The sequence below is a fragment of the Lepidothrix coronata genome, unplaced genomic scaffold (assembly GCF_001604755.1).
Source record: "Lepidothrix coronata isolate B3197 unplaced genomic scaffold, Lepidothrix_coronata-1.0 Scaffold28, whole genome shotgun sequence".
NCBI lineage: Eukaryota > Metazoa > Chordata > Aves > Passeriformes > Pipridae > Lepidothrix > Lepidothrix coronata.
This window is the reverse complement of record NW_016690208.1, coordinates 783,533-808,098: the sequence shown is the minus strand read 5'-3', so window position 1 is coordinate 808,098 and position 24,566 is coordinate 783,533. Positions and strand designations below refer to the sequence as shown.

Here is a 24,566-nt window from a genome sequence, read left to right as displayed (position 1 = left end):
GGATTGTTCCTGGATTTTTGGAACTTTGGGAGTGAGGATGCTTTGGGTTGGGGTGGGGGGGAAGCTTCTTAAACTGTGAGAAAAATGATGAATCACTGTCTAGATGTGTGACTCACTGTTGGTAGGTAAACAGTGATACAATACAAACCTAAAAATTACCTTGCAAGTTCAGTATGTTCTTGGTTTAATTTAGGAAAATAAAGAAGCTGAGTATGAGAAGCTGATTCTTGCTTTAAGGAAAGAACAAAATATATATTCTACCCTAGTGAAGACCTTCAAAGAATCAGATAGGTGAGTACTTCTGGTTTGGGGGATAATTAAACTCAAAGGGCAAAAGTCAGAAGTTGGGAGAAAAACGTGCAGTTTAACTGGAGATTTTTTTTTACCAACCAGTTGTTTGTAAACTCACTGTAGTCATCTCTGTAAAGGGAAATATTTTTGTAAGTGAGGCTCTATTATGTAAATTACTTAAATGTTTCTGAAAATATTTCTGTTTGGATTGGAATCTGAAATAACCCAGATTTCCACTGAGGTACCAAAGTAAGCAGCTGGATTTTCAGCAGTTACATGTGGTGTGTTGGAATATAGGGGAAAAATCAAACTGCAGTGAACTTCTGGGTGCTGGACAATTTGCCATGGTTTACTTCTAAAATACAGATAATGCTTATCTTAAAAGTGACACTTTGAGAATTTTGATGAGACTATAAACCCATAAGACTTTGGAAAAGGTTAAACAAAACAGAATAATTGAAGATTACATAGTACACTTTCGATGTAAGGCATTGAGAAGTGTGGCAGGAGCAAGTGGTTTTTAACCTTTTAAAATCAAAGAACACAACATTTTAGAGAGAAATCCGTGGCCTACTTTGTACCCTGTTATTGCTTGGCAGTTGAGGAGGAGATGTTATGATAAAATAAAGAAAATTCATAGCCGTAAGGTAAAATAAATTTAAATGTTTTATAAAAAATTTACTATTGCTGTTATAATTACAAACGCCTTAATTAGATATTGAGAGCGTTTGAGAGCCTCCTGACTCTTTCTGCCTGAAGGCAATGGCTTATTCCTGCCAGCCCTGGGGGAATGTGTGTTTGTAGTTTGCAGTTGGTTTATAGCCCACTGTAGTTTGGAAACCATGAAGTGAGTAGATGAGAGCTGTATGTGAGTTAAGCACATTAACAGTTGTGCCAGCTTGTGCTTGGCCACAGCTCAGGAGCTGCTTTGGATACTAGAATTCTGTTAATTAAAAATAGTGACAGAAGTCAGATTATGGGGATTATTTCTTATTTCACATGAGGAGTGTGGCCTGCCACTGAGCCGTGTTCTGTGGGTCAGGGGGTTGTCATCGCTCCGCGCAGTAACAACAGCAGAGGAAAGTGGCTCTGAAACGAGTTTTTCCTTTCAAATAAGGAAACTTATAACTGTAGGTGTAATCATTAGGGTCCGAGGAATTCTGCAATTAACTTCTGCAGGATCAGGACCGTTGGTTCTGGTTTCTTGATGTGGGGTTCTGGGATGCACAGAGCGGCGTCACGCAGCAGTTGCACGCGATGCTCCAAGTTGGAGACTGGTCCTGTTTCTCCCCCTCGTAGTTTTGGGGGCTGAGATGTGCTCTGAGTCTCATCAGGGAAGACTTGAACAGCCAAAGTTCTTGGAAATGGATAAACAAGCCCTGCAGATACACAGATGAGGAAGCTGAATTTAATTGCCATCAACAGTGACAAGGATTTTAGGCAAACATCTGTTTTCCTGCTGACATATCTTCTTTTAGGCATTATTTATTTTAAGCAACCTGGGTGGTTATATTTCAAAATAAGGTTCAGGATGTCAGGACCAAGACATTCCCCGTCTCTCCAAGTGGGGAATCAATGCTTTTTCTTATAAAACCTCTAACTCATGAAAAGGAGAAAATGTGCTTACCTGGCTCCTAGTAATGTGTTGATTTGTTTTTATTCTTAATTTTTTTGCTGAGCTTTTAAGAGGGGTCTCTCTTCAAAGAAGCTCTTGTCTGAGGCAGAATTGGTTAAAGCAGTAGTTTCTTGTGCAGGAAACCCTGACAACAGCACAGTTGTCAGGAGACACCCTGAGAGTCTTTTCATACATGCAGCCTTTTAATTAACGTGCTTCTACAATACGCTGTTATTCTCATGCAAGTATGATGTGCTCTGTGTTCCTGTACAGTCTCCTGTAAGATGGATTTAAATTTTTTAAAGATCCCTGAATTCTCTGGCATTTAGTGCAGTGGATTGGAAAGTCTACAGCAGCTTCATTTATTTTAAAACACTGAGTGAAGTAAACGTGAAAATAAATAATACGATGAGTTCAGTCATACCGTGTTACTTATTTTTTATTAAATCCTATTTATTTCATTTTAGTACAATTTCAGGTTGTTCTTTTCAGTACTTAAGTCTTTTTGTGGACTGATCAGAACTGTCTTGTTGATGTAGTTGAAGGGTGTGGGGAAGATTTAGAAAGGGACAGCTCCAGGTGCTGAGACTGTGAGACCTGAGGGGCTGATGCTAAAGAGCTTCCCTGGCAAAGCTGCTTAAAGAATTAATTCACCTTGACAAATTTATAAATTGTAAGTTTTGACATTTATGCCCTATTGAGATAATTGAGACAATTTAGACCTCAAAAGGTCTTTTTACAGACTGTGTGGATAAATGAAGAAATAAAACAGTTAGTTATGTCTGGGTCATATTTTCAGTGAAACAGGATTTTTTGATGTTTTTCTTAAGTGGAGCATTAGATTATATAGTGTAGCTCTGTGGCAAGGGAATGAAGTTTCCATGGTCACCACATAATGGAGTACACAAAGCCATCAGCATTATATAATAATGATATTTTTCTGGCATACTCTCCAGAAGTCAGTAATTTTGATTTTTCCTTCAAAAGAATCGCCCAGAGTTGGCTGCTGGAATAACTCTGTCATGTGGAAGCTGACTTAGAAACAGCACAGCTCAAAACAGCAGGAAGAGGCTGTGTGTGTAAACATTTAGTCTCCTCTTCCTATGTAGGGATTTGTTTGTGCTCATGCATGAAAATGATGTAACTGTGGTGAAACCCAGCGATGGGGAACCTGAAATGGGCTCTTGGTGCGAGCCCAGGTGGATAAAATGTGCTGAGGTTTGAGGTGAATCTCAAAGATTTCTCTTCCCCCCCTTTCCTATCCAGCATAAATAGCTTGCAAGTGGAACTGAACAACATTTTCATGTTGAGAAAACAACTGGAAGAAGATGTTTTAGGCAACCGGAATCTACAGAAGGTCTTAGAAGATCAGATAAAGGACATGAAAAACCGCCAAGGTCTGTAGCCAAGTGCAGCCCAACCCTCTCCCTGCACGAAAAAAAACCCCTGGGTTTTTCTTACAGTCAATTTGCTGTGATGGAGAAGAAATATTTGAGAGTAAAAAAGGTGTGAAAAGGTTTCTTTTTGGCTTTCTACACTGAAGATGATTTGGGGGATTTGTAACAGAACGTCTTGGAGCAATCAGGGCACGCGCAGAGGGACAGCTTCTCTCTTTCCACGCAGCAGGTGTTGGTAATTCCATGGCAATTCTGCAGCAGGGATTATTTCATGCTGCTTAAAGTTTTGTACCCTCAGAATTTATGTTTTTCACAGAAGCCTGTGATTCCTGACTTGGAATCAACCTGTGGCAATGGGATCACTTTCTGACCATGGGATGTAATTACTTCCCAAAGAGCTTGTGTCTCAGACAATGGATAACCTCCTCCTAACAGAAGAATTATTTCTAGAGAAAGAAAAGGTAGCCAGAGGTTTTGTTATTTAGTGATTCAGAAAGAGTAGAGCCTTAAACTATAACTTTATCTTCAAGCTTTTTTATTGTACGTCTTGGGAGGTGTTTTTAGGATATTCTTAGATATAGAAAAGAATAATGTCAGTGGGCACTGTTAAATATAGCTTACTGCATATGTACAAGATGTATCTGGTTTATTCCTTAGGGGATATATAAATAACAATAAAGCCTGTTCACTTTCCCCTTTCAACTTGGATTTTCAGTTTTAGCATCACTCCCTTGACAGCTCTGATAAGTGATAAAAGGTAAACTTTGACTGTTTCAGAGTTTCCAGCCTCAAAAGCCCACAGATGATCCACAACCAGGGTGGGCCAAAGGGCCTCGTGGATGCTCCTGTGTTCTCAGGAGCAGTTTTGTTGAGGGTGAGGCTGCTGGGAATGAAGACTCTGAAAAATTAGTGATAATTTGTGAGTTTTGGGTCCTTGCAGCAGCCAGAGGATCAGTGTCAGAGCTGGGAGTAGGATTTGGATGTCTCTTCTTTGTCCTATTTTAGATATGCTTTCTCTCTATTTAAGGAGATCCATTTGTAGAATTAGCTGTCATCTATATTGCAAATAAGCAGGTGTTTATTGAAACATAACAAATAATTCCTGCAGTTATAGAGGAAATGAATAAGTAACTGTTTACAATTCAATGGTTGCATTCTTTTGACCCAAAAGCAAAATAAATTCATTAACTTTGTCTAACCTGGCATTTTGCCTTGAAACCTTGAGTTCATGTTCATAAAAAATATAGTTAAAACGGAATAACTATTCATGCCTAACTTATCCTTCCTAAAAATTATTTCTAATTGTAATGCTAAATATGCAAATTATAATTCAGAATTACATTCACAACTCATGCTGATAACCACAGAAAATACAGCCACAGAAAATGCAGCATGTCTGTGTGTCAGAAGCACAAAGAAATATGGGGACAAAATTTTTTTCAATTAAACAGAAAGCTTATTTTGGGAATGAAACATTTTAACTGGCCTCCCAGAGACTTACTGGAAGGTTCTTATTCGAAAAGTCCTGTCTGTGCATTTTGTGCTGTGTTTTCCTGCAAATGGAATTTCTGAAATAATGCCTGTCCTTGATTATTTTGGCAGATGAAACACTATCTTTCTGTGGTGATCAAACATCTTATATGAGTATCTGTTTAGGAGAACAAGATCATTTAAGCCTACAGATAGATCATCTGTCTCTTGAAGAACTTAAGAAAAAGGTATTGATCTTTTTATTATTTACTGTTTCTAATGGCTTTATTCTGCTTTGTTTATAGTTTCTGTATCTCTCACAGAAATGCTATTTAGATACAATTGGGTTTTTCTGAAAGGATTTGAAGGAAACATCTCTGTGGTTCTTTGACCCACCTTTTATGAACTATTTAGTCTTTGTTACACCACATGGACTTCAGAATCAGCTGAAAGGTGGGGGGAGTTGCTGCCAAAGTTTTATGCTCTGAGACACTTGGACTCAAGTTTTTGACTCAATTCCATGTTTCAGACATCATGTACGTCAACTCCAAAGGAAAGTTTTGACATTAAATATCCCACAATGTGTATTTCATGCACCTTTATAAACATGAAGATATATAGTTTATACAGCACACTCCAGGACTTCCAAACCTTTTGGTAAATAGGGCATGTTATAAAATAAACCAGTGATAAATGAATGTTGTCTCCATTCTACATAAGGAGAACTGAAATTCACAGGGATTAAAGGTGCAGACCTCTGCCAAATAATAAACCAATATCAGAGTTCAGAAACTTGTTCTCTTACTCTTTACCCTGTGCAGTGACCTCTGGTCCATGCTCCAGTTTATGACAAGGAATTATTTTGAATGTGGTTGTTTGGGAGTGAACAGAAGTGGAGTTTTATATTTCTCAGGGCCAGCTGAATTGTAGGCAGGTGCTCACACTCTGGAGGTGGGTAATCTAAAGGAAGGAATTTTGCCTTACACTGAACAGGTGTCACTAAAAAAGCCCCAGATTGTGTCCCAGTGCCATTCTGGGGTTACAACCACTTTTATCTCTGAGCATATTCCCTTCAATAGGTTCAGGGACCCTCATTAGCAGAAGATGTTTATATATAACTTCTTTCTGGAAAAGGGGTTTGTGTGCCTGAAAGCTGACCTGCTTTTTCAAGTATATTAATTGGTCTAATAAAAAGATTTCACCCTTTTCTCCAAATGTTGCCTTCTCGATATACTAAAAGTGTTTGTGACTGTAATGTCTGTTCAAGAGCTTTGAACATGAGTGTCCATTCAGATTTTGTGTTTGTGAAGCTGCTCAGAATGGGAGTAATTTATAAATGTGTTTGGAGGCAGAAGAACAGGTTGTTTCTGGATGATGCCATTTTCCTGCAATGCCATTTTTTCTTGCATTAAATGTTTCTTCTCAAATCAGCTGTTGGTGTGAGGTGCCCTCAGGTTTGTTCTTGCCACTGAGTTGTGAAACTTAATACTTGAACTTAATAACTGACTGGAAACTACAGTCTTACAAATTAAGGTTCCTTGAATGCCAACTCACAAATACATAACCATGTTTCCACACATAGATTACTTCAAGAACAGGCACACAAACCCAGCCTCTCCCACTTTGCAGTTTGGATTTAGCTGGACATTTATATATCATCATGTGTTTTCCTACTAGTTTGGATGTTAAAAGTTCTGCTTGTTCTTCCTTTGATTATCTAGGTGTCTGATCTACTCCTGATGGTTAAGGAACTGCAGTCAATTAATCAAGAACTTAAGGAAAGGCAGTCTGGATGTTGTACAACAGATTCTCAAGGGAAGGAAGCACTGAAAATATTAAACCACAGAGAGGTAAGTTTTCTGTTTTAAAGTACTGAGTCTGACTCTCTCATCTAATGTACCTTGTGGAGTCATTTACATCAGTTCAGAAGGAGTGTAAAGCCCTCAGGGCTGAAGTTGCTAATTCCTTATAATAACTTTTTAAATTAATGATGTAAACAACTTTAACGTGTTAGCACAACAGAGAATCAGCTCAATGCAAGTGTTCAGTGATGTGTCAAGTTGATTTTAAGGAAGAAATGTACTCATTTAAATATTAATTGGGTCTGTGATCTATTTGTTTTGTCAATTGAAAGGGAAGGAAATAGTTAATTTTACAAAGAAAGCAGTATCTTATATAACATTTTAGTTATTCCTGAAAATCTCTTTGCTGTTGCAGAGTCATTCTCATGCTGGGTCTAATTCTCTGAGCTTGGTTTAGGTTTCCTTTGCATCTGCAAAACAAAAGCGTCCAGTGTAGCCAAAAAAGAGAGAATAGCACTTCAGGTCACCTAAACATGTGGCTGTTTCTTCATATAGAGCAGAAAATTACATGAAGAAGGGGCCCCCAGCACTGTGGAAATAATCCTTGCTGGTATTTCCTTCTTTTTCCTGAGGCTGAGACTGTTTTTAGCTGTGGGAAAGAAGGATTTTGGGAGCTGGGTCCCCACATGTGTTACTGTGTGTGAGTGGTGAAGGATGTTCAGGAGGCTCTGAGAGATCCTAGTGACCCTTCCAGCTTGTTGGAAAATATTTCTGGAAGTGTGGCTGGTAGTGCTTGTCTTTATATTCCTTTGTGGTTTTTGCTTTCAGTCCCGTTGTTGTTTGCAGAACATATTGAATAGGAAGGAAAAAAATGTGGAAGGAATAATGATGGTGCTGGTGTTTTGTGCCTTGAATTTCTGAATTAAAAGAACAAGGATGGGAACAGTTTGAATTACTTATGTGTAGGGACTGGCTGATTCCAGAACTGGGACTGTGGTATTGGTGATTTTTCTGCAGGACTCAGGAAAAAGGCTCATGTGTTTTCCTGGATGTGCTGTTGAACAATCATCAGAAGTCACCAAATATTCTTGCTTTTTCAATTTTAAGGCTTACTCATGCTACCTTTAATTGAAATACATTTTAAATGAGAAACAGACCTTTAGGGGTGCCGTGGTTTTATTGAAATAATGAATTTATGTGTCACTAACAGGTCTGGGCACAGAGCTTGTGGGTGATCCCTTTCTGGGTGCCTGCACTTCCCATAATTAATATTTTTTGCAATTTGCCTTATCATCCTGCAGAGGGTGCTGCACCCCCAAGGATGCTGCGGTTAATTCCGAAGGAATTCCAGTCCTGTGCTGGGATTATCATGACAGGACACTGTGCTCTCCTGCTTGTCTCCACATGACAAGTACACACAGACCTGCTCTCTGAAAGCTCCCTACACGAAATTAGATGTAGAATGATGAGGAGTGAAGCTTGTAAAATATAAATAAATCCCACAATTCTGGTAAAGGAAATAAGAAAATTAAATATGGATTTTAACCTGTGCCAGAATGACAGTGGTACTCTGGAGCTCAAAAGTCAAAGGATCTTTAGTTAAAAGTTTTTAGTTTAAAAGTTTTTATCATTTATCATTTATACCATTTGTCATTTTATCAGGCCTGGCAATAAATGGCAACCTGGATTTCGGGTTATGGATTGTGACAACAGTGTGTTTTATATATTAATAAGCACTGTCAAAAAAACCTATGTTCTATTTTTTGTGTGGGTTTTGAGCTAAAATTTGTTGGCAGGTGGTGTTGGGGTAACACTAACATGTGTTATAAGAGGAATTTGGACAGACACAGGAAGATGTATCTTTCTCAGGTTTTTAAAATGTTCCCATTTTGCTTTTCCTTCCCAAAACTGGAGCAGAAATCAGATGAATCTGCGTGTTGGTGCCTCTGCAGGGTCTGATAGCCCCTAGTCCTCTGTTTCCTGCCTTCCTGTTCATGCTGAGAGGGAGAAGGAGGAGAGGAAAAGGTTGTTTTTGTACTGTCCTCTGAACATCTGCTTTCTTGGAGAGAAGCAGCCTCAGTGATTTCAACCTTCAGGGCTCTGGGGATCTTTGCAAACCAAGCATATCAGGGGTTCATTTCGAAAAAACATTCTCAAGGTTTTCAGTCTCCAAGGAAATACTTTAAAACAGGCAGCTTAGTCTTGGTAGGTTTATTTTTCTGGCCTTAAGTCACTTATTTTCTTTTAATATTTTGTTGCACATTAGGTTATATTCCTTGGAGAACAGAAAGTTTGTCTTCAGCCTCTCAGAGAGAGGACCATAGGACCAGGCTCAACCTGCAGTGATTCCTTGTAATAGTGTATTTATAACCTGTTGGTCTTATTCAGTAGTTTCAGGCTAAGAATCCTCACTTATAAAACCAAATACTGGCCTTGGAAGAGCAGGTACTAAAAACTGTTGAGTTATAAAAGGTGGTTGCATTGGATTTGCACAAGTTACATGTGCAAACTACTTCATTTTTAATACACAAATGCAGGGTTTGTCCTTAATCTACACATGGAAGATTAAATCTAAACAGGTTTTTTTTTTTATAATAGCTAACATTATTAGACTTTTGTCATCCCATGATGACAACAAAAAGATTTTTTTATAATGCATGCCCTTGCTATACACCACAGTCCCATCTGTGTCCTCCTCCAGTTTTCAAGTTGTCTTTCTTCTGTGTTGTCCTAGAAAACCAAATCCGAGTGAAAATACCAAAATAATCCAAACATGACTTGGAAGTTAAGTTTTCTGCATAGAATTCTAATTGTAAAAGGCAAATGTATTAATACACTGCACCATCCGGTTTCTGCCTTTTAAAATTTGTACTAAAAGCCATTAGAGTTGCTTCTACTGCAAGGGATTGGGAGCTAAAAAGGTTTTTCTCATTAATTTCATATATATATATATACATACATTCAATGTATGCTCAATTAAAAAATCAGACCCCACACATGCATTCGATTCCCAGTGTTCTTAGGAAGCAGAAATAACTCTGCTCATAGAATCCTTTTTGCCTGCAGTGGGACTGACTGGTGAGCCAGGACTTTCCAGCCTGTGATCCTGGGGAAGCAGGTTTCTCTCTCTCTCTCTCTCTGAGTTTCAACACCAAGCTATAAATACCACATCCAGGACCCCGAGACACCAGTTCCCTTCCCCCCAGTCTCTCACCTGAATCTGTTTCTTGGATGCTGGAGAAGAGCCTAAACTGTGCAGCAAATGAATATAAATTCTGAAAATTGGAAAATAGAATAGGCACAACGAGAATACGACTGAGGAGACAGAGCTCCTTTGCCACGAGGGCTTGACTGGTTTTATATGTTTTATAAATTCTGAGGAGAAAGGGTTAAATAAAAATAAAGGAATGTATAAGATGAAGCTTCACTGTATTTGATGAGAGTCATTCCTGGGGTTTGTACTAATTTTCTTTGATCTTGTCGAAGAAATCTAATTCAGTGTTTGTTACTTTGTATTACAGGCTTTTTTTATTCTTCTTTTAAGACATGTCACTGACTTATTTATGCATGTTTCATATCACAGTATTTTTTTTTTTTTGTGCTACATTTTCACATCATTCCATACTTTGTGTAGTGTCTTGAAACAACAGAGGAGCCTGTAATGCAGACTGAAGATGGTGACAATGACAGGAAGATGCAGAACAGTCAGTTTTGTGAGAGGGTCAGTCAGGTAGGACTCTGCTCAGGGTACACTGGGTTACAGTGCCCTCTTCTCTGCATGCCTTTAAAATCTCTTATTTTCTTAGAACACGAAGTCTTTTGTGACCAAAACATGCTTTTCTTGTTACCTGAGTTTGCTTTCAACTGATTGTTATCCTTAAGAGTTTGTGGAAACTTTTTCCTGTATTTTTCTGCTGGCTTTACAATCAAAATAGGTTTCATTGTGGACCTTGTGTTCTCTTGTTGGAGTACTTACAGTCATCCTGAAAGGGGATGACAGACAGTCCCTTCAAATCATGTTTCTTTACCTAAACACACACTGATCTTCTCCCTCCATTACACCCAGGCCTATAGTACAAATTGTGTGAGATTCATTTGCTGCTGTGATTGAGGAAAATGCAGTTTGTAATTTCTGTGTTTGTTTACCAGGTATGCCTTCAAGTATCTTTGGATTTTCCTTGTGAGGTGGATAAACAGGTTAGTGATGTATTGATAAGATTCTCTTGGCTCTTTAACATCCTCATCTCTCTCTGCTGGTGGAAATTGTGCCCACATGGGCCTGAATTCTCATGTGATTGACACTGACTTTGATCGTTTTAATGGGGGCTGAATGACTGCAGAGATCCCAGGTAGAGATTTCCTAGGACACACCTACAGTGTTTTCTGCAAGAAGTTGGCAGCTTGTAAAATACTTGATGTTGTTTCCTGTCCCAGCCATCACTTGCATCTGGAGATCCCAGGACAGAATGTGCACTGTAAATACAGATGATTCCAAGTTGAACTAATAAAATGTTAGCTGCAGTTTGCAGGCAACATTCCAGAAGTTTCATATCTCTTCACAGATAAAGACCTTCAGGGAAATCTTCTTACTCCTTCCTAAACAACTGATCTCTATGAATTAATCATATGAAATAGATGTTAATTGGTTTTCCTATTAATAAATAGTCAGCGAAATGTCTGTGGATGCTTCTTAATGCAGATAAAGAGCATCAGGAATTACCAAACCTGATTACAAAAAAGATTACAGCCCTGAATTTAATAGAACGTTACATACCTGTGTAATAAGACAATGTTTGCAATTTTTTACCAGATAACTCCATCGGGCTATTCAGAGAGTTTCTGCAAAGACAGACATTATAGGAGTCCAATTAAGCCTCAATTTGAGCATGATACAGCTGACAAACACTTGGGCAGAATGGGAATGAGTGAATATGAAACAGAAGAGAGCTTGCTCACATCTCTTTTAAGAGAAAATAGAACATCTGTGCTGGAATCTACGTAAGTATGAGGGATATGCACTGCTTTTGACAGTATTTCTATTTGAGAAGAGAATAAAGTAATTTTGCTAAAGTGAATTTGGATAATGGCGCTGTCTAATTTACCTGAGAGATTGGCAAGACACCTTCAGAGCCATTTTAGTCTATCATGCAATTAAGTAATTAGGAAACACACTATCAGTAGAAATCCTTAAGAAAAACCCATTGCAAGAAAGAAACTCTCCAAAGTTACTGGTACATGGAGCTTTGCTGCAGGGACTGATTGCTTCTAGGATGGGGTCTAGCAGAGTTAAAGGGCTCAGTTAATAATAGGTGGTATTTTTCTTTAAAAAAACAAAATATCTGAGAGCACAGGTGGAGTGGTGGAGGGGACTGTAAAAATTATATACATGGGGATCTGAGGGCGGAGGAATTGGAGTTGCAATGATTTTTACAGGGATAATTTTGAATGGATGGTACTCTATGCATTCACCTGAACTGCCTGGGCAGAGGTTTGCTCTCTGTCAGTGGTTCAGGGGGTTTTGGGGCCCATGTCCTGCAGCTGAATAGGAGGTTATTCCAATACAACCACGTGTAGGACTGTGCTGAGCTGAACCATTTTGTGTGTACTTGGATTACTTTCAATGCAGGAGGAGACACTCGTGTACCAGAATCTGTACAAGCCCTGGTGTAATCAGTGTTTTTGAAGAGTCTGTGTGTGTTGATTTGATCAATTCCCAGCTAAAATGCTCATTTCCATAGGAACTGGCTGATACCAAGCAAGAAATGGCTGTACAGGAAAACCACAGTCCCTGACTAGTTTCCCCAGTTTCATGCTTACACCACTTAATCTCCTGGTTGAGAACTGAATTAGAGTCTTGGTGGAGATGATTCTCATTTTCCTTTCCCAGTTCTCTCCACTGTAATCACTATGTCCAGGATTATGTGTCTTTTCCAGTGCCTTTCAGTGCTGTTCCTTCACTGGGTGTAGTGATTTTTGGAGGGTGATGGGAATGACCTTCCCCATAAACTGTGCTGAGCAATGCTGGGAGCAGAATATCACGTGGAGCTACACAAGTCAAATCCTGGTTTCTGTGCTCACCATGCTGCACTTGGCTTTACTCCAGCAATTCTCTATTTTTACATTACTATTTAAAACTCTCCCAACAGGGATAAATGGTCTTAGTTGTCACAGCAGTAGTTAGTGGTGAATGAGGAGGTACTACTCCCTTAGAAGATGAACAGAAAACATTGTTTATTTGTTAACTTTACTTAAAAGTCTGCTAATGAGCGATTCCAGCACCATCATCTTTGCCACTCTAGCGTGTAATTTTTTCTGTGTTCCAGTATAAATGACCAGATTGATGGGTGATGAGCCTGTACTTTGCATAACTGAATTCTCACTAATGACATCAGATGCCAGAGAAAGCCATAAAAAGCCTAGTTAGCTTCTACCATTTCAAATGCTAAACTATATAAATGCAGTTGTTTAAAATGCTGGTTTATGTGTTTAATGGCACAAACAGCTCTCTATTGGACACACAAAATTGTCTGTGGAATTTGAGAGCTTGCTTGTGCTTGAAATGCCTCTTATTTGGCTTCAGTTTCTCTTAAACATCACTTTCCAAACTGTTGTCCATGAACCACTAGTTATCCATGGGGCAGTTTGGTGGTCTGCAGTGAGCTGGTTTTGCAAGCTTTTGGCTGCTTTCTCCGTTTCCATCTTCCCTGTTACATTAAAAATACATGAAGGGATAGATTTTTAGAAAAACTCAGCATCAAGGCCAGGAGTTGGACTTTGATGGTCCTTGTGGGTCCCTTCCAATTCAGGATATTCTGTGATTCCGTGATCTAAAGTCAGCCGTGGTTTTGGTATAAATTAATTTTTAAGGTAGAGAGTAAACTTTTTTGAAAATCCATTCATATTTCATATATTTCTTTGTTACATAAGCAATCAATTTAGTTACCAGAGGTTTAGCGTCAGTTCATAAATTGAGAGAGGGATAGTAGAGCATATATGGCCATAAATAGGAGAAAAGCACTGATGAGATAATTTATGATAGAATTTGAGTTGGGAAAAGGTTTCAAAAACTCTTTTTGTTCATAATTCATTAGCGAGTAAAACAGAATCTCCTGGGAATTTCAGATGTGTCACGACACAGCAGAAGAGTTTCTTAGAAGGTATTTTTGTTTGCTTAAATAAAAATCTAAATTCATGGCTTTTCTCTCCTCTTTCCCGAGTGCAGCAGACAAGAACAAATGAAAATTGTAAATGAACTGTTAGATCATCTGAACACGACTGAGGAAGAATGTTCAAGTGAAGATATAGAGAAAAAGGATGAAAAAGATCTTAAGCAAATGATTATTCAACTAAGAGCTGAACTCAAACGTTTCAAGCAGGTCACTAAATTCTTAAAGCGGCAAGTAGAATTGAAATCAACTTTTGATGGGAAAGAGAAGCTTTATCCAGATGCAGTGCCACAGATTAATAAGGATATTCAGTTGTTGAAAGTGGAATTGAAAGATGCAGCTACACAAACAATGACTTTAGAGAGTAATGTCATGAGATTCAAACATGAAGGCAAAAAAGGAGCCTCAGAAGAAAAGTCAAACTATTCAAGATTAAATGCAGAAAGAGAACATCAGCCAGGAAATGTGTATAAAAAGGGTGAACAGCATGAAAGACTTTTTTTCACAAGAACAAATGAAGTAAGTTTATTCTCGTTCTGGTACTTAGGGAATAGATATATAAAAGGGAAAAATATGTTTCATTTCTAATATTAAATCTTGCTTTTGTGTAATTTTTAATATTAGGAAAAGAGATGTAAGCCAAATATATTTCAGATAATTGTTCTTAATGTTCAGAGCTTTTCATCACATACTTCAGCCTGCTTTAGAACGTTAATTAGCTGAATTTCAATCCTCACCGGGACCAGATATATACTAGTAAATATTACAGCTTTTGGAAAAAGAGTTTATAGCTTAATGGCCTGATTCTGCCCTGCCTTGTGTTCCTGCAGAGATGGTCACAGCCTGCAGAGCCTGAGCAGAGTGAACTCATTGATTGAGTCTAAATGGCAAATGTCTTCTAGAAAATTCCTTGCACCATGTCTGAGAGCAGGCTGGTGAGGAGTCAGGGGTAGACTTCCACGAACTCCAATCTCAATTTTAGCCTTCAATTAACATCTAATAATTGTGTCTTGCTTTCAGAGAAGTGTGGCCAGTGGGGCACTGTGAAACTGGGGGGCAGTTTGTCGTGTTGGTTTGGAACCTGAGAGCACAGAATCTGTTCTGTCAGCACAGACAGAACTTGAGTTTTCCAGCCTTCTGTCTGCAGGCAGCCTGTGATCCCAAACAAAGAGGTGGGAAAACAGTGTCTGCTAAAGAGTTCCTGTGTATTGTTTCAGCAGCAGTGATAGAAGTGAAGTTGAAAACTCTTTGAAGATCTTGGCTCCTGCGGCGCAGACAAAGGAGAGCGTTGCTTTTGATTTTGTGCACTTCTAATGGGGAATGTTGTAGCACCTTCTGCAAAGAGTGGTTCCCATGACTTCAGTGATCAAGAGATTTATGTGAGGCAGCAATTAGGAACTGTTCATTTTTATTCTGGCTTGTTCCTTTTGGATTCATTTTTCTGAAGCTGTGGCTGCCCCATCCCTGGGAGTGTTCAAGGCCAGGTTGGATGGAGCTTGGAGCAACCTGGGCTGGTGGAAGGTGTCTGTGCCCATGGCAGGGGATGGAATGATGTGAGCTTTAAGGTCCCTTTCAACCCAAACCATTCTGTGATTGTTTCTGCACTTCTCTTTTTTCCAGGTTCCTGTTTTCCCTGAGTTTCAATATACTCTTCTGATTCCTCTCTGGTTTAATCAGCTGCAACCTCAACACAATCCCTGAATCAGTTGCTTTAAAAGCTTTCTTGTTTGGACTAATGCAGTGTATCTTTAGCTCTGGAATGGCTTTTATAAATTACCCAGCTGAACTGGCCTTTGGGTAATCTGGGTGACATATGTGTCTGTGCCACAGCCCTGAGACAGCTGGGAATGGTTTGTTGTTATTAATGCAGTTTAGTTAACTGGAAGTTCTGGATTTATATTTCAGCCTATGGATGACATTGTATTCATGTATGTACAAAAGGGATTGAGTATGGCATTAGGAAAATGGAACTTGCTTTTTATTATTTTGAAATGTGTAAAGACTATAATTGCCAAGAAGTGAATGAGAAAAGGTATTTCAGAATACATTGGGTGGTGAAAGAAATTAGGGGACTCAGGACACTGGTAGAGCAAATGAACAGCAAAAAAATAAACTCAATCTATCTGAACATGCCATTATTGATTTTTATTATTATTATTGCACACAATTCCATAACTCTCATCAACACATAGCATGCTTTTATCTTTTTGGAGATAGCACTATTTTATGCTCTGTGTTTTAAACAAGGAACATTTGTTTTGTGCAGACTTTCCAAGAGGCGAGAGGCTAAAATGTGGTGACTTAAGAAATTTAACTTCCCCCAATTCCAGTGACAGAATGTCTGTTACAGTAGGAACTGGGAATGCTGCAGAAACAATTTATAGACTATATGGGTGAAGGAGCTGGTTTTGTTCATGAAGAATTTCTCTGTGGCAGGATAAATGTCCCCTGTGGCTGATGCAAAGCTGTGTTGATTTTCTCAGGGTTATGGAAATAGGGGTTGTTAGGTGGAGACAAAAGGAAGAAAGGAAAATAAGCTCAGAATTTTTTAAAAATGAGGAAGATCCTCAACTAAAAAAAAAAATGTGTTTTAAGGGGAACAGATTTTAAAGTTAACTTAAAGGTGTTAAGTTGCTGGGCTGGCAGACATTTATGATATAAATGACAGTAGGAAGTAGCAGTTAGAGAGGTCAGTTTGGGTGAGAAACTATTTTCCTAAGGCATCCATAAATTCCAAACTAACAGTTCTGCTGGTTAAAAACCTTTGCTGGTCACTGCTGGATTTGCTGTGTTGGTTCCTGAGCTGGAAGCCAGTCACTGGGAGGCTGTGGATGCATGAGCAGCTGGTACTTACAGAAAATTGTACCAGTGGAATGGGTTTTCTGCCTCTCTGTTTATTTTTCATGTAGCCAAGGGCATTGCAAACTTATTGTCAAAACTAAAGTGACAGCTGACTGATCTTACAGGAAAAATATTATTTTTCTACAAAACGTTTCCTTGTAGTTCCTATACTTGACTGTTACATGTGAGCTACAACTCCCAGTTTTATTCCATGCCTTTTTCAGGCTGGCTCTTCTTCCCTGCCCAAGAAATCCCGTCTGCCCGTGCTCTTAAAATCCTCCAGACCCTTAGGAAATGTGCCTTTGAACTCCTGGATGCAGAAATCGGGGTCAGAACCGCAGTGTTGTACCAGGACACCCTGGGAAGGTCTGAAAGCTTGTGAAGCACAAACCAAACCACTGCAGGCACAAACTAATGGAGACTCATTGGATGAGTCTGGAGCTGAAAACCTTGGAGAAGAGCCTGCCCAGGGAAGCACATCAGGGAGAGGTAAATAATGAACAGACGTGGTGATTGTGCTGCTTGGAATAGTGGCTTAAACCCAGATCGTCTTTATGTATCTACAGTGCTGAAAACAGTCTACAGATCTTGAAAAACACCTTTTTTTTCCTCTTTGCCACTGAAATGTAAACCAGCTTTTTATGGAATAGGAAGTGCTGTGAACACATGGCACAAAATCCATAATAAATGACAGATGCACAGAGTGCCCCACGTGCACACGTATATGTCAGTGTTTAGGTAAATAAAAAATTTCCTTTACAGGATCCCAAGTTTAATGAAAACTGTCAGTAATGGAGACAGGAGAGTGAAAAATACTTTATTTGTTTATGCTGCATAATTAAGTTTTTCCAATATTCCACGGATCAATCAAGTAATCTGTGTCTGTTTCCAGTGTGGTGGGTTAATCTAAACTCAGTTGTTGACAAAGTGTCAGGATCAGCAAACTATGACAAATTGTAAGACAGAGAGCAATGGGTATTACAGAAAGATTTGGAGTGGTAAAAAACCAAAAATGCACTTAGCAGTTAGAATAAATTCTGAGTAGAGATCTGAAGCATAGGGGAGGGAGTGTCAGTGAGTGAACCACTGTCAAACACGGAGTTTGCAGAGACGTTTTTGTTAATAAAGTTGTTGTGGAAAGGGACAGATATGGTACAATTTGTTGTAAATACTTAAGGTGATGGGACTGGAGCAATTAATTCTGGTAGGTGCAAAGCCCATGGAGAATGCTGAGAAGGGCAGTACTTTTAAACTGAATGCTGAGATGAATCAGAAGCTGCACTCCTGTGGTTTCCTTTCCACACTGATTTCTTTCCCCTGGGTAACACTTGTACTGCACACTTGGTAATTCCAAGGCTTGCTGCAATGGGAGATTGCAGAAGATTAGTTTATGACCAGTGCTCATGCTGGAGAAACTTGGAAGCCTTTTCTCTAAGCTTAACATAAAACATTGAAAAATGCACTGCAAATTGATGAACTGTAACATCACAAAGGGGACTTGCAAATGTTTATCTTCATTTGTTAGTAGGACCCTTTGCAAGTCATTCTTATAGTTATCCTTATAATTAGTTCAAGTATTTTAAAAATATGTGCAAGCACTGTTACACATGACCAATATTCTCCTGTTCCAAATTGTCAGAGAACCGGGTTGGGATTTGTGAGGTGGGTTTGTTTTTGCTTTTTGTTTTGTGCTTTGGTTGGTTGCTTTTTGGTTTCGTTTCTTTTAACTGTCCCCATTTAATTTTTTCCAGTCACTTACTGAATTGTGTTTTACTTTCCCCCACTGTGCTCCAGTTGACTCATTGCTCAAAGTGGATAATAGTGAAACCCAGGTGGAGTTGGAAGGTGTTGATCCAGGTACAGAGGACAAGAATGAGTATGTGATGGACAAAAATCAGCAAAGCCATCAAGGTAAAGAATTTATATGGTGTAGTATAAGAAAAAAGGAAATTTTAAAATTCTAGTTTTTTCTGAGTTGTATAAAATCATAAATTGCTGCAGGTAATCATCTCCCTTGCCATTATTTGTGGGTTTTAAATCTCATTTTCTTAGCTAGTATGGATTAATTGCTCCAAGGATCCAAGCTGGTCTTTCGGGGCTGTGCTTTCAGAAGGGCCACAGGGATTTATGAGTCTGGTTTCCAGTAAAGTAATGAGTTATATGCCTGACTCTGATCTCTGTTGCTAATGTCCTCACTTCTGAACTCTCCTCTGAATTAAATGTTTGTTAGTTATTGCTTCTGCATCTGGTTCTGAACTATTGGATTGAAGCAACTGAATGATAGAATTTTGCTTATCTGAATTATTTGAAGGCATTCAATTAGGTTGAAACCTAATGGAATCGTTTAATGAAAATATAAATAGGCTTTATACTATGTGTTCCATGTTTCTGCATCATCCGTTAGTCTTTTTTGGGAGAGCTTGAATAACCTGATTAATACTGTAGAGAGAGGATATGGCCAAGCCTGTGATCCTTTGGTGTGCAGGGTTGTGCTCCATGTGTGGCCATATACGCACAGAGAGCTTATTAGTTCTCCTTTAATTAAAGGGCACTGGTTCATTAAAACTACAGCCAGTGCTCTAATCTGAAATATTTCTTCCTTAATACCTGTTTTTATTATTTTATCTGTTTATTATCTGTTTACATGGAATCAGGATTTCAGAGTTTAAGAGTTCACTGAGTATTTGGGTTTTTTGACATCTGTGTTACTGCAGCAACCCACTGGTAGGGAAGGAGGAGAAGCTGATGAATGAAGTGTTGCACAGAGACACAGAACTGTTTGGGTTGGAGAGGACCTTGAAGATTATCCTGTTCCAACCCCCTGCCATGTGCAGGGACACCTTCCACTAGCCCAGGTTGCTCCAAGCCCTGTCCAACCTGGCCTTGGACACTTCCAGGGATGGGGCAGCCACAGCTTCTCTGGGCAGTGTTGATATCCCAATATCACAGCTTTATTTTATTCAAGCTTTTTGTTATATTTATTTTTATTTGCTTGTGCTTGAACTTGACTTGGGCCTTCGTATAGAGCTGCTCCTCCTGAGATTTTGTGCTGATTTAAAGCTTGAACCTGGGCATTCAAATTCTCCATGGAAACCAATCTGAAAGTATTAAGGCCTCTGAAAGATCAATGAGTGACTCCCGAAAGGGAAGTTCTAATTCACAGTGATCTTTTGCAGAACTAATAGGAGGGCAAAATTTAATTTACTGGTAACTAGAAAATAATCATTTTGCTAGCTACTAACACATAGAGCCCTCAATACACACACAAGTATAAACATGGATTATATGTAGGAATATATGACTTTTATTGGGCTGAATCTGGGGTGATTGCATTACTTAGGAATGGCAAAGTCACCTGAGGAATGTGATGTGCACGTCAAATGTGTGCCAGTAAAACCTTTAACACCAAACACTTTAATGGATTTTGTTTAGATCAACCTTTAAAATGAAGTTATTAAAGCCCCTTCTTCAAATTTTACTATTTTGTTGATAACCTTTTTAAAATTCCGCTGACTTTACGCTCCAATTGGTTTTGTATAGATTTTTGAAGTGAGGAGAAGAGGAATATTTAATTAGGAGCTTTAGGAAGAACCATGTAAAGTCAGAGTCTCCTTTGAAATCTTATGGTTTCGTGTTTGAGGTTGTATCTTTGTGACTGCAAAGGTCTGGGCCTCAATGGTGTCTGATTCAGGACAGCATATGCCAAAAGGAATTTCCAGTCATTTGGGAAAAGAAAGTGGGTGTATTTTGAGTATTGTTTATTTGAAAGGTGATAAGGGGTTGAATTATTGAATTAACAGACAAATCAAAGAAAGAGGTCAAAAGTCTCAAACTAGTATTGTATAGCTGGTAATTATCTGCATTTTTATTCTGCTATTGCAGAATTAAATGAATTCATTCTGGTGCTGTTGAGAACAGAGTGTCAGATAAAGAAATATTAATATTCACTCTCAAGCCTCCTGTTTTTCAGACATGCAAAATCATCATAACATTAGCAATGGGAATATTCAGAGTTCATTAAAAGAGATGGATGCAGAGTTTTATCCCATGGAACACGAGGACATGGACTCAGCCAGTGCACGTTCGGGTTCCGAGCGCCCGCGCTCCTGCAAATTGAGTGGAACAAGAACAGATGCACCCGATGACTGTGAAGCCACAGATGATGTAGAAGAACTGAAACAAAGAATTAAGAACATGAGGTCTGAGCTTGAAAAGTACAAAATGTTCCTGTTTCAGCTGCAGAGCTCTGACCATCTCCTGCTCAGTGGTATTCCTAACGAAGTTGTGAGTGACGCAGCCTTGCCCGTGGAAGGGTCTGGAACACAAGTGTCACATAAAGCTATGCAAGACATCAAAGCATTCTCTGCTGTCCATCAGCTGGATTATGAGATCCACGCTGAAAACAGGAATTCAGAGCCTTCAAAAGCACCTGACACATGGGCAGCACAAAACCTTAAGGAACTGCTGTTGGAAAATGAGGCAGAACATGAGAAAGAGCAAGTTGCAAATGTGCATCTTGATGAAGTGTATCACCTTCAGAAGAAACTGGGGGAAACATCACCATCCAAGTGAGTAAAGCCGTTACTGTTTCAGATTCTGTTTTGTAAACAGCAGTAGGAAGGTAACATGAAGATAATTTTATTCACATAGAAGTGTGTTATAGTAAAGGCTATTTCACCAACATTACCATAAATAAACCAAAATACTTAGTTAAAAGGCCCCTTGAAGTACAAAACAATATTCCTCTACAACAGAACTGCTCCTGATAAGCTCATGTGTAACTGTCCTGTGCCACACACCTTTGTCTTTGCCCACACCTCAGGTCCACAACTCTCTTTGCTGCAAGACACCCTCCCTTGAGCAACCACATCTCAGGTTACCTGTGAGAAGGGCTGAGCTCTGTAATCCAAGTGTCACAGTTTTGCATCACTCAGGGTTTTTTCAGGTGACAAGTGCAAGAAAATGGAACATCCCTTTTAAGCCAGAAGCGTTTCTGTGGGCAGTTGGCTGGCACATCCACGCTGGCCCTTCTGTTCATGGGACCAGACTTCATGTGTAAAATAAGACGTTTCCGCTCTAGTTCCCGTTTATTTTGCAGCTGAAGTGCTGTGATGCTTTCCTGTGAAAGTGGATATATATATATATATAGAAATTAATGAATGAAATTTTATAGCATAAGCTCATAAGCTGGAAAATCATCTATGGGAGGCTGGAAAGTATCAGTCTTGCTTTTTGAATGATAAGACCGGGGGCAGCATTTTGGCTACATATGTACAAATCACAGCCATAGAATGGGGGCTCATAAGAGTGAACCTTTTTTAACATCCACCCCCCTTTTTCCCTTTTTAATATTGTTATTGTCCTGAGGGCTTGTAGGATGCCAGGAAGTGTAACAAAGAAAGGGATTTAGCCTTGTGGCTTTCTTCCAAATGCTTGAGGAGAAATATTTGGAGACACTGAGCAGCCACCAACACGGACTGTTATATCTCAGAGTCTTACTGTTGTAAAATACAATTGTGTTATGTAGCCCATACGAATTTACATACCTTGAAAATACACCTCAGCCATTTTACAAAGGAAGATCTAACTGTAAATTAAGGAATAAGACAGTATGGGTCACTGTGAAGTTTTTATGGCCAGTGTGTAGGACAACATCATGAGTCACAAGTGACAGACCCAAAACTGAATTATTTTATATACAAGTGACAATAAAAATTCTGTAACAACCCAGACCATTATAGATTTTGGTTGATTGTCTGCATCTTTTCAAATCCTCTCTGTTTTTCTCTCCACTAATGTGTGATTCTGTACAAAGAACTATACCTGTGGTACAGACAGTGGCAGTATAAAGGGGATGTCTACATTTGCAAATGTAAACTCAATAAATAAATTCAATTGAGTTGAAATTTATATCCTGGCTTGTGAAGTACAGGAGTGTGGACACTACAGTGGTTGTCATGGTCGTGTCTCTGGTAAAAAAACATGCAGAAGTGTGCAGAATTTTCAGACTGGATGAAGCCATCTGTTTAGAAAGTCCATTGTTGTGCTTTTGTGTGTAAATACATAAAATTTCAGAAGGGACAACTCTGTTCTTCCATAATGAATTAAGGAAAAAAACCCACAAAGCATCAAAAAACCCATCCTGAAAAAAACCCAAAATCATCCAGTCAGGAAAAATATGTGTATTCTTAAAACTTCTTTTTGTGGATTCACTCTTCCTTATCTAAATTTGGCACCTTTGGTGCCATCCGGGTTCTTTCCCAGCAGACCACCGAGTCATTCCCTTAGTTTTGGCCCATTTTATAAGTGAAGCAGTTCAGTGATGGAGAATAACCCACCAGTTATGCCCATAAATACCAAACTCAACACTGAGAGACAACACATCTCTCATTACGGCCGTAAAAGCGCTTTAAAAGCAAATCGAGTCGCGTAAAATTATAGCCCAGGAATATAAGTTTAATTCGCTTTTTATTTTTGTTTAAGTGTCACTTACGGTCAGCAAATTGCCTTACAGATAATTTCATTTTCTCAGATATGATTCATTAGTTCATTCCCAAGCTCGAGAGCTCTCCTTTCAATGCCAACAAATTAAGGAGATCCGCTGTGGCTGTGTCACTTACCATCAGCATCTGACAAGTCTGGTTAAAGCCTTTGAGGAGCTGCTTCAGGCCAGTGATGTTGATTATTATGTTGCTGAAGGCTTCCGTGAGCAGCTGAATCAGAGTGTCCTGTTGTTTGAGAAGCTGGAAATGAAATTCCTCTATGGTAAGCAGCAGTGTTTTGTGCTCGCTGTCACATGTGTTCACGTTGTCCAAATGGGAAGGGTTTTATCGTGTTTTTAGTGGAAGGGTTGCTTTAAAATGATTTATAGGGGAGGGCTGTCTTGGAAGGTACAATTTTTGTGCTCCAGCAAGAATCACAGGCTAATTAGGGAGCTCTGGAGATCACCCAGTCCAACCCCCTGCCAAGGCAAGGTCACCTGGAGCAGGTGACACAGGAACACCACCTGGAGCAGGTGACACAGGAACACCACCTGGAGCAGGTGACCCAGGAACACCAGGTGGGTTTGGAATGTCTCCAGAGAGGGAGACTCCACGCCCTCCCTGGGCAGCTCTTCCAGAGCTCTGCTCCCTTCAGTGGAAAGAAGTTCTTCCCCATGTTGAGGTGGAACTTCTTGGGTTTTAGTTTATGGCCGTCACCCCATGACTGGATTTTACTTTTGTGATTGTGCTCTCTCTTGACACCTGTTATTTGGAGCTGTTTATCTTAACACAAGCATATTTTAACTGTCCAAAATACAGTGGTTATATTTAGTTTGGTAAAAGTTTTATTACACCTAGCTTCAGGATTTCCTGTTTCAAGCCCAGCTGACTCTGTTGAAGACACTTGGGGACATGGGTTAGTGCTGGGCTTTGCAGTGCTGGGTGAACAGTTGGACTCAGTGGTCTAAGAGGTCTTTTCCAACCTAAATTATTCTATGATTTGCCCAAGGGACCTGTATCTTGCTGCCAATAGTCTGACTGGTTAGGAAATACACACTGTCTTTCATGACAGAGAGCTAAAATGCAATCATGGGTGGAAAAATGAGCATCACAATTGACATTGGTCACCTGAAGGAAGATTATATCCTGCATATTGCCTTCAGTCTGTAGTTTAAAGAAGGGTAGCAGGAAAGTGATGGAAAAGGGACGTTATTGTGAGTAATTCAGCAAGAAAAACCTTTTCCTGGCATTGCAAGTGTTTCTCTTGCTGACCCAGACAACCAGCAATACTTCCACAGATGTCAGCAGCAGGAATTACATCTTCAGCAAAACACTTGAGGCACCTGAAATAGGGACCCTGACCCCCACATCCTCCTGGAATTGGCTCTGGAAGATGACTTTGTTCAGCCCCATTCAGGGCCCAGCCATGCCATGATCTGTGTTCTGCCTTTCATTAAAGATCTCAGCAGCATGTTGCAGTTTTGATTGCTCATATAAAGCAG

The 24,566-nt window shown here is 39.4% G+C and overlaps 1 protein-coding gene across 1 annotated transcript in view; it reads left to right on the top strand.

Moving 5' to 3' along the window:
- CDK5RAP2 (CDK5 regulatory subunit associated protein 2) overlaps window positions 1-24,566 on the top strand; it is a 72,088-nt gene that overhangs the window by 26,729 nt on the left and 20,793 nt on the right. The window contains 12 exon segments of the mRNA XM_017810320.1: window positions 194-291; window positions 3,173-3,303; window positions 4,906-5,021; window positions 6,495-6,623; window positions 10,210-10,305; window positions 10,725-10,772; window positions 11,386-11,573; window positions 13,798-14,260; window positions 16,807-17,071; window positions 18,377-18,493; window positions 20,553-21,150; window positions 23,115-23,347. Coding sequence (XP_017665809.1) covers window positions 194-291; window positions 3,173-3,303; window positions 4,906-5,021; window positions 6,495-6,623; window positions 10,210-10,305; window positions 10,725-10,772; window positions 11,386-11,573; window positions 13,798-14,260; window positions 16,807-17,071; window positions 18,377-18,493; window positions 20,553-21,150; window positions 23,115-23,347 — 2,482 coding nt within the window.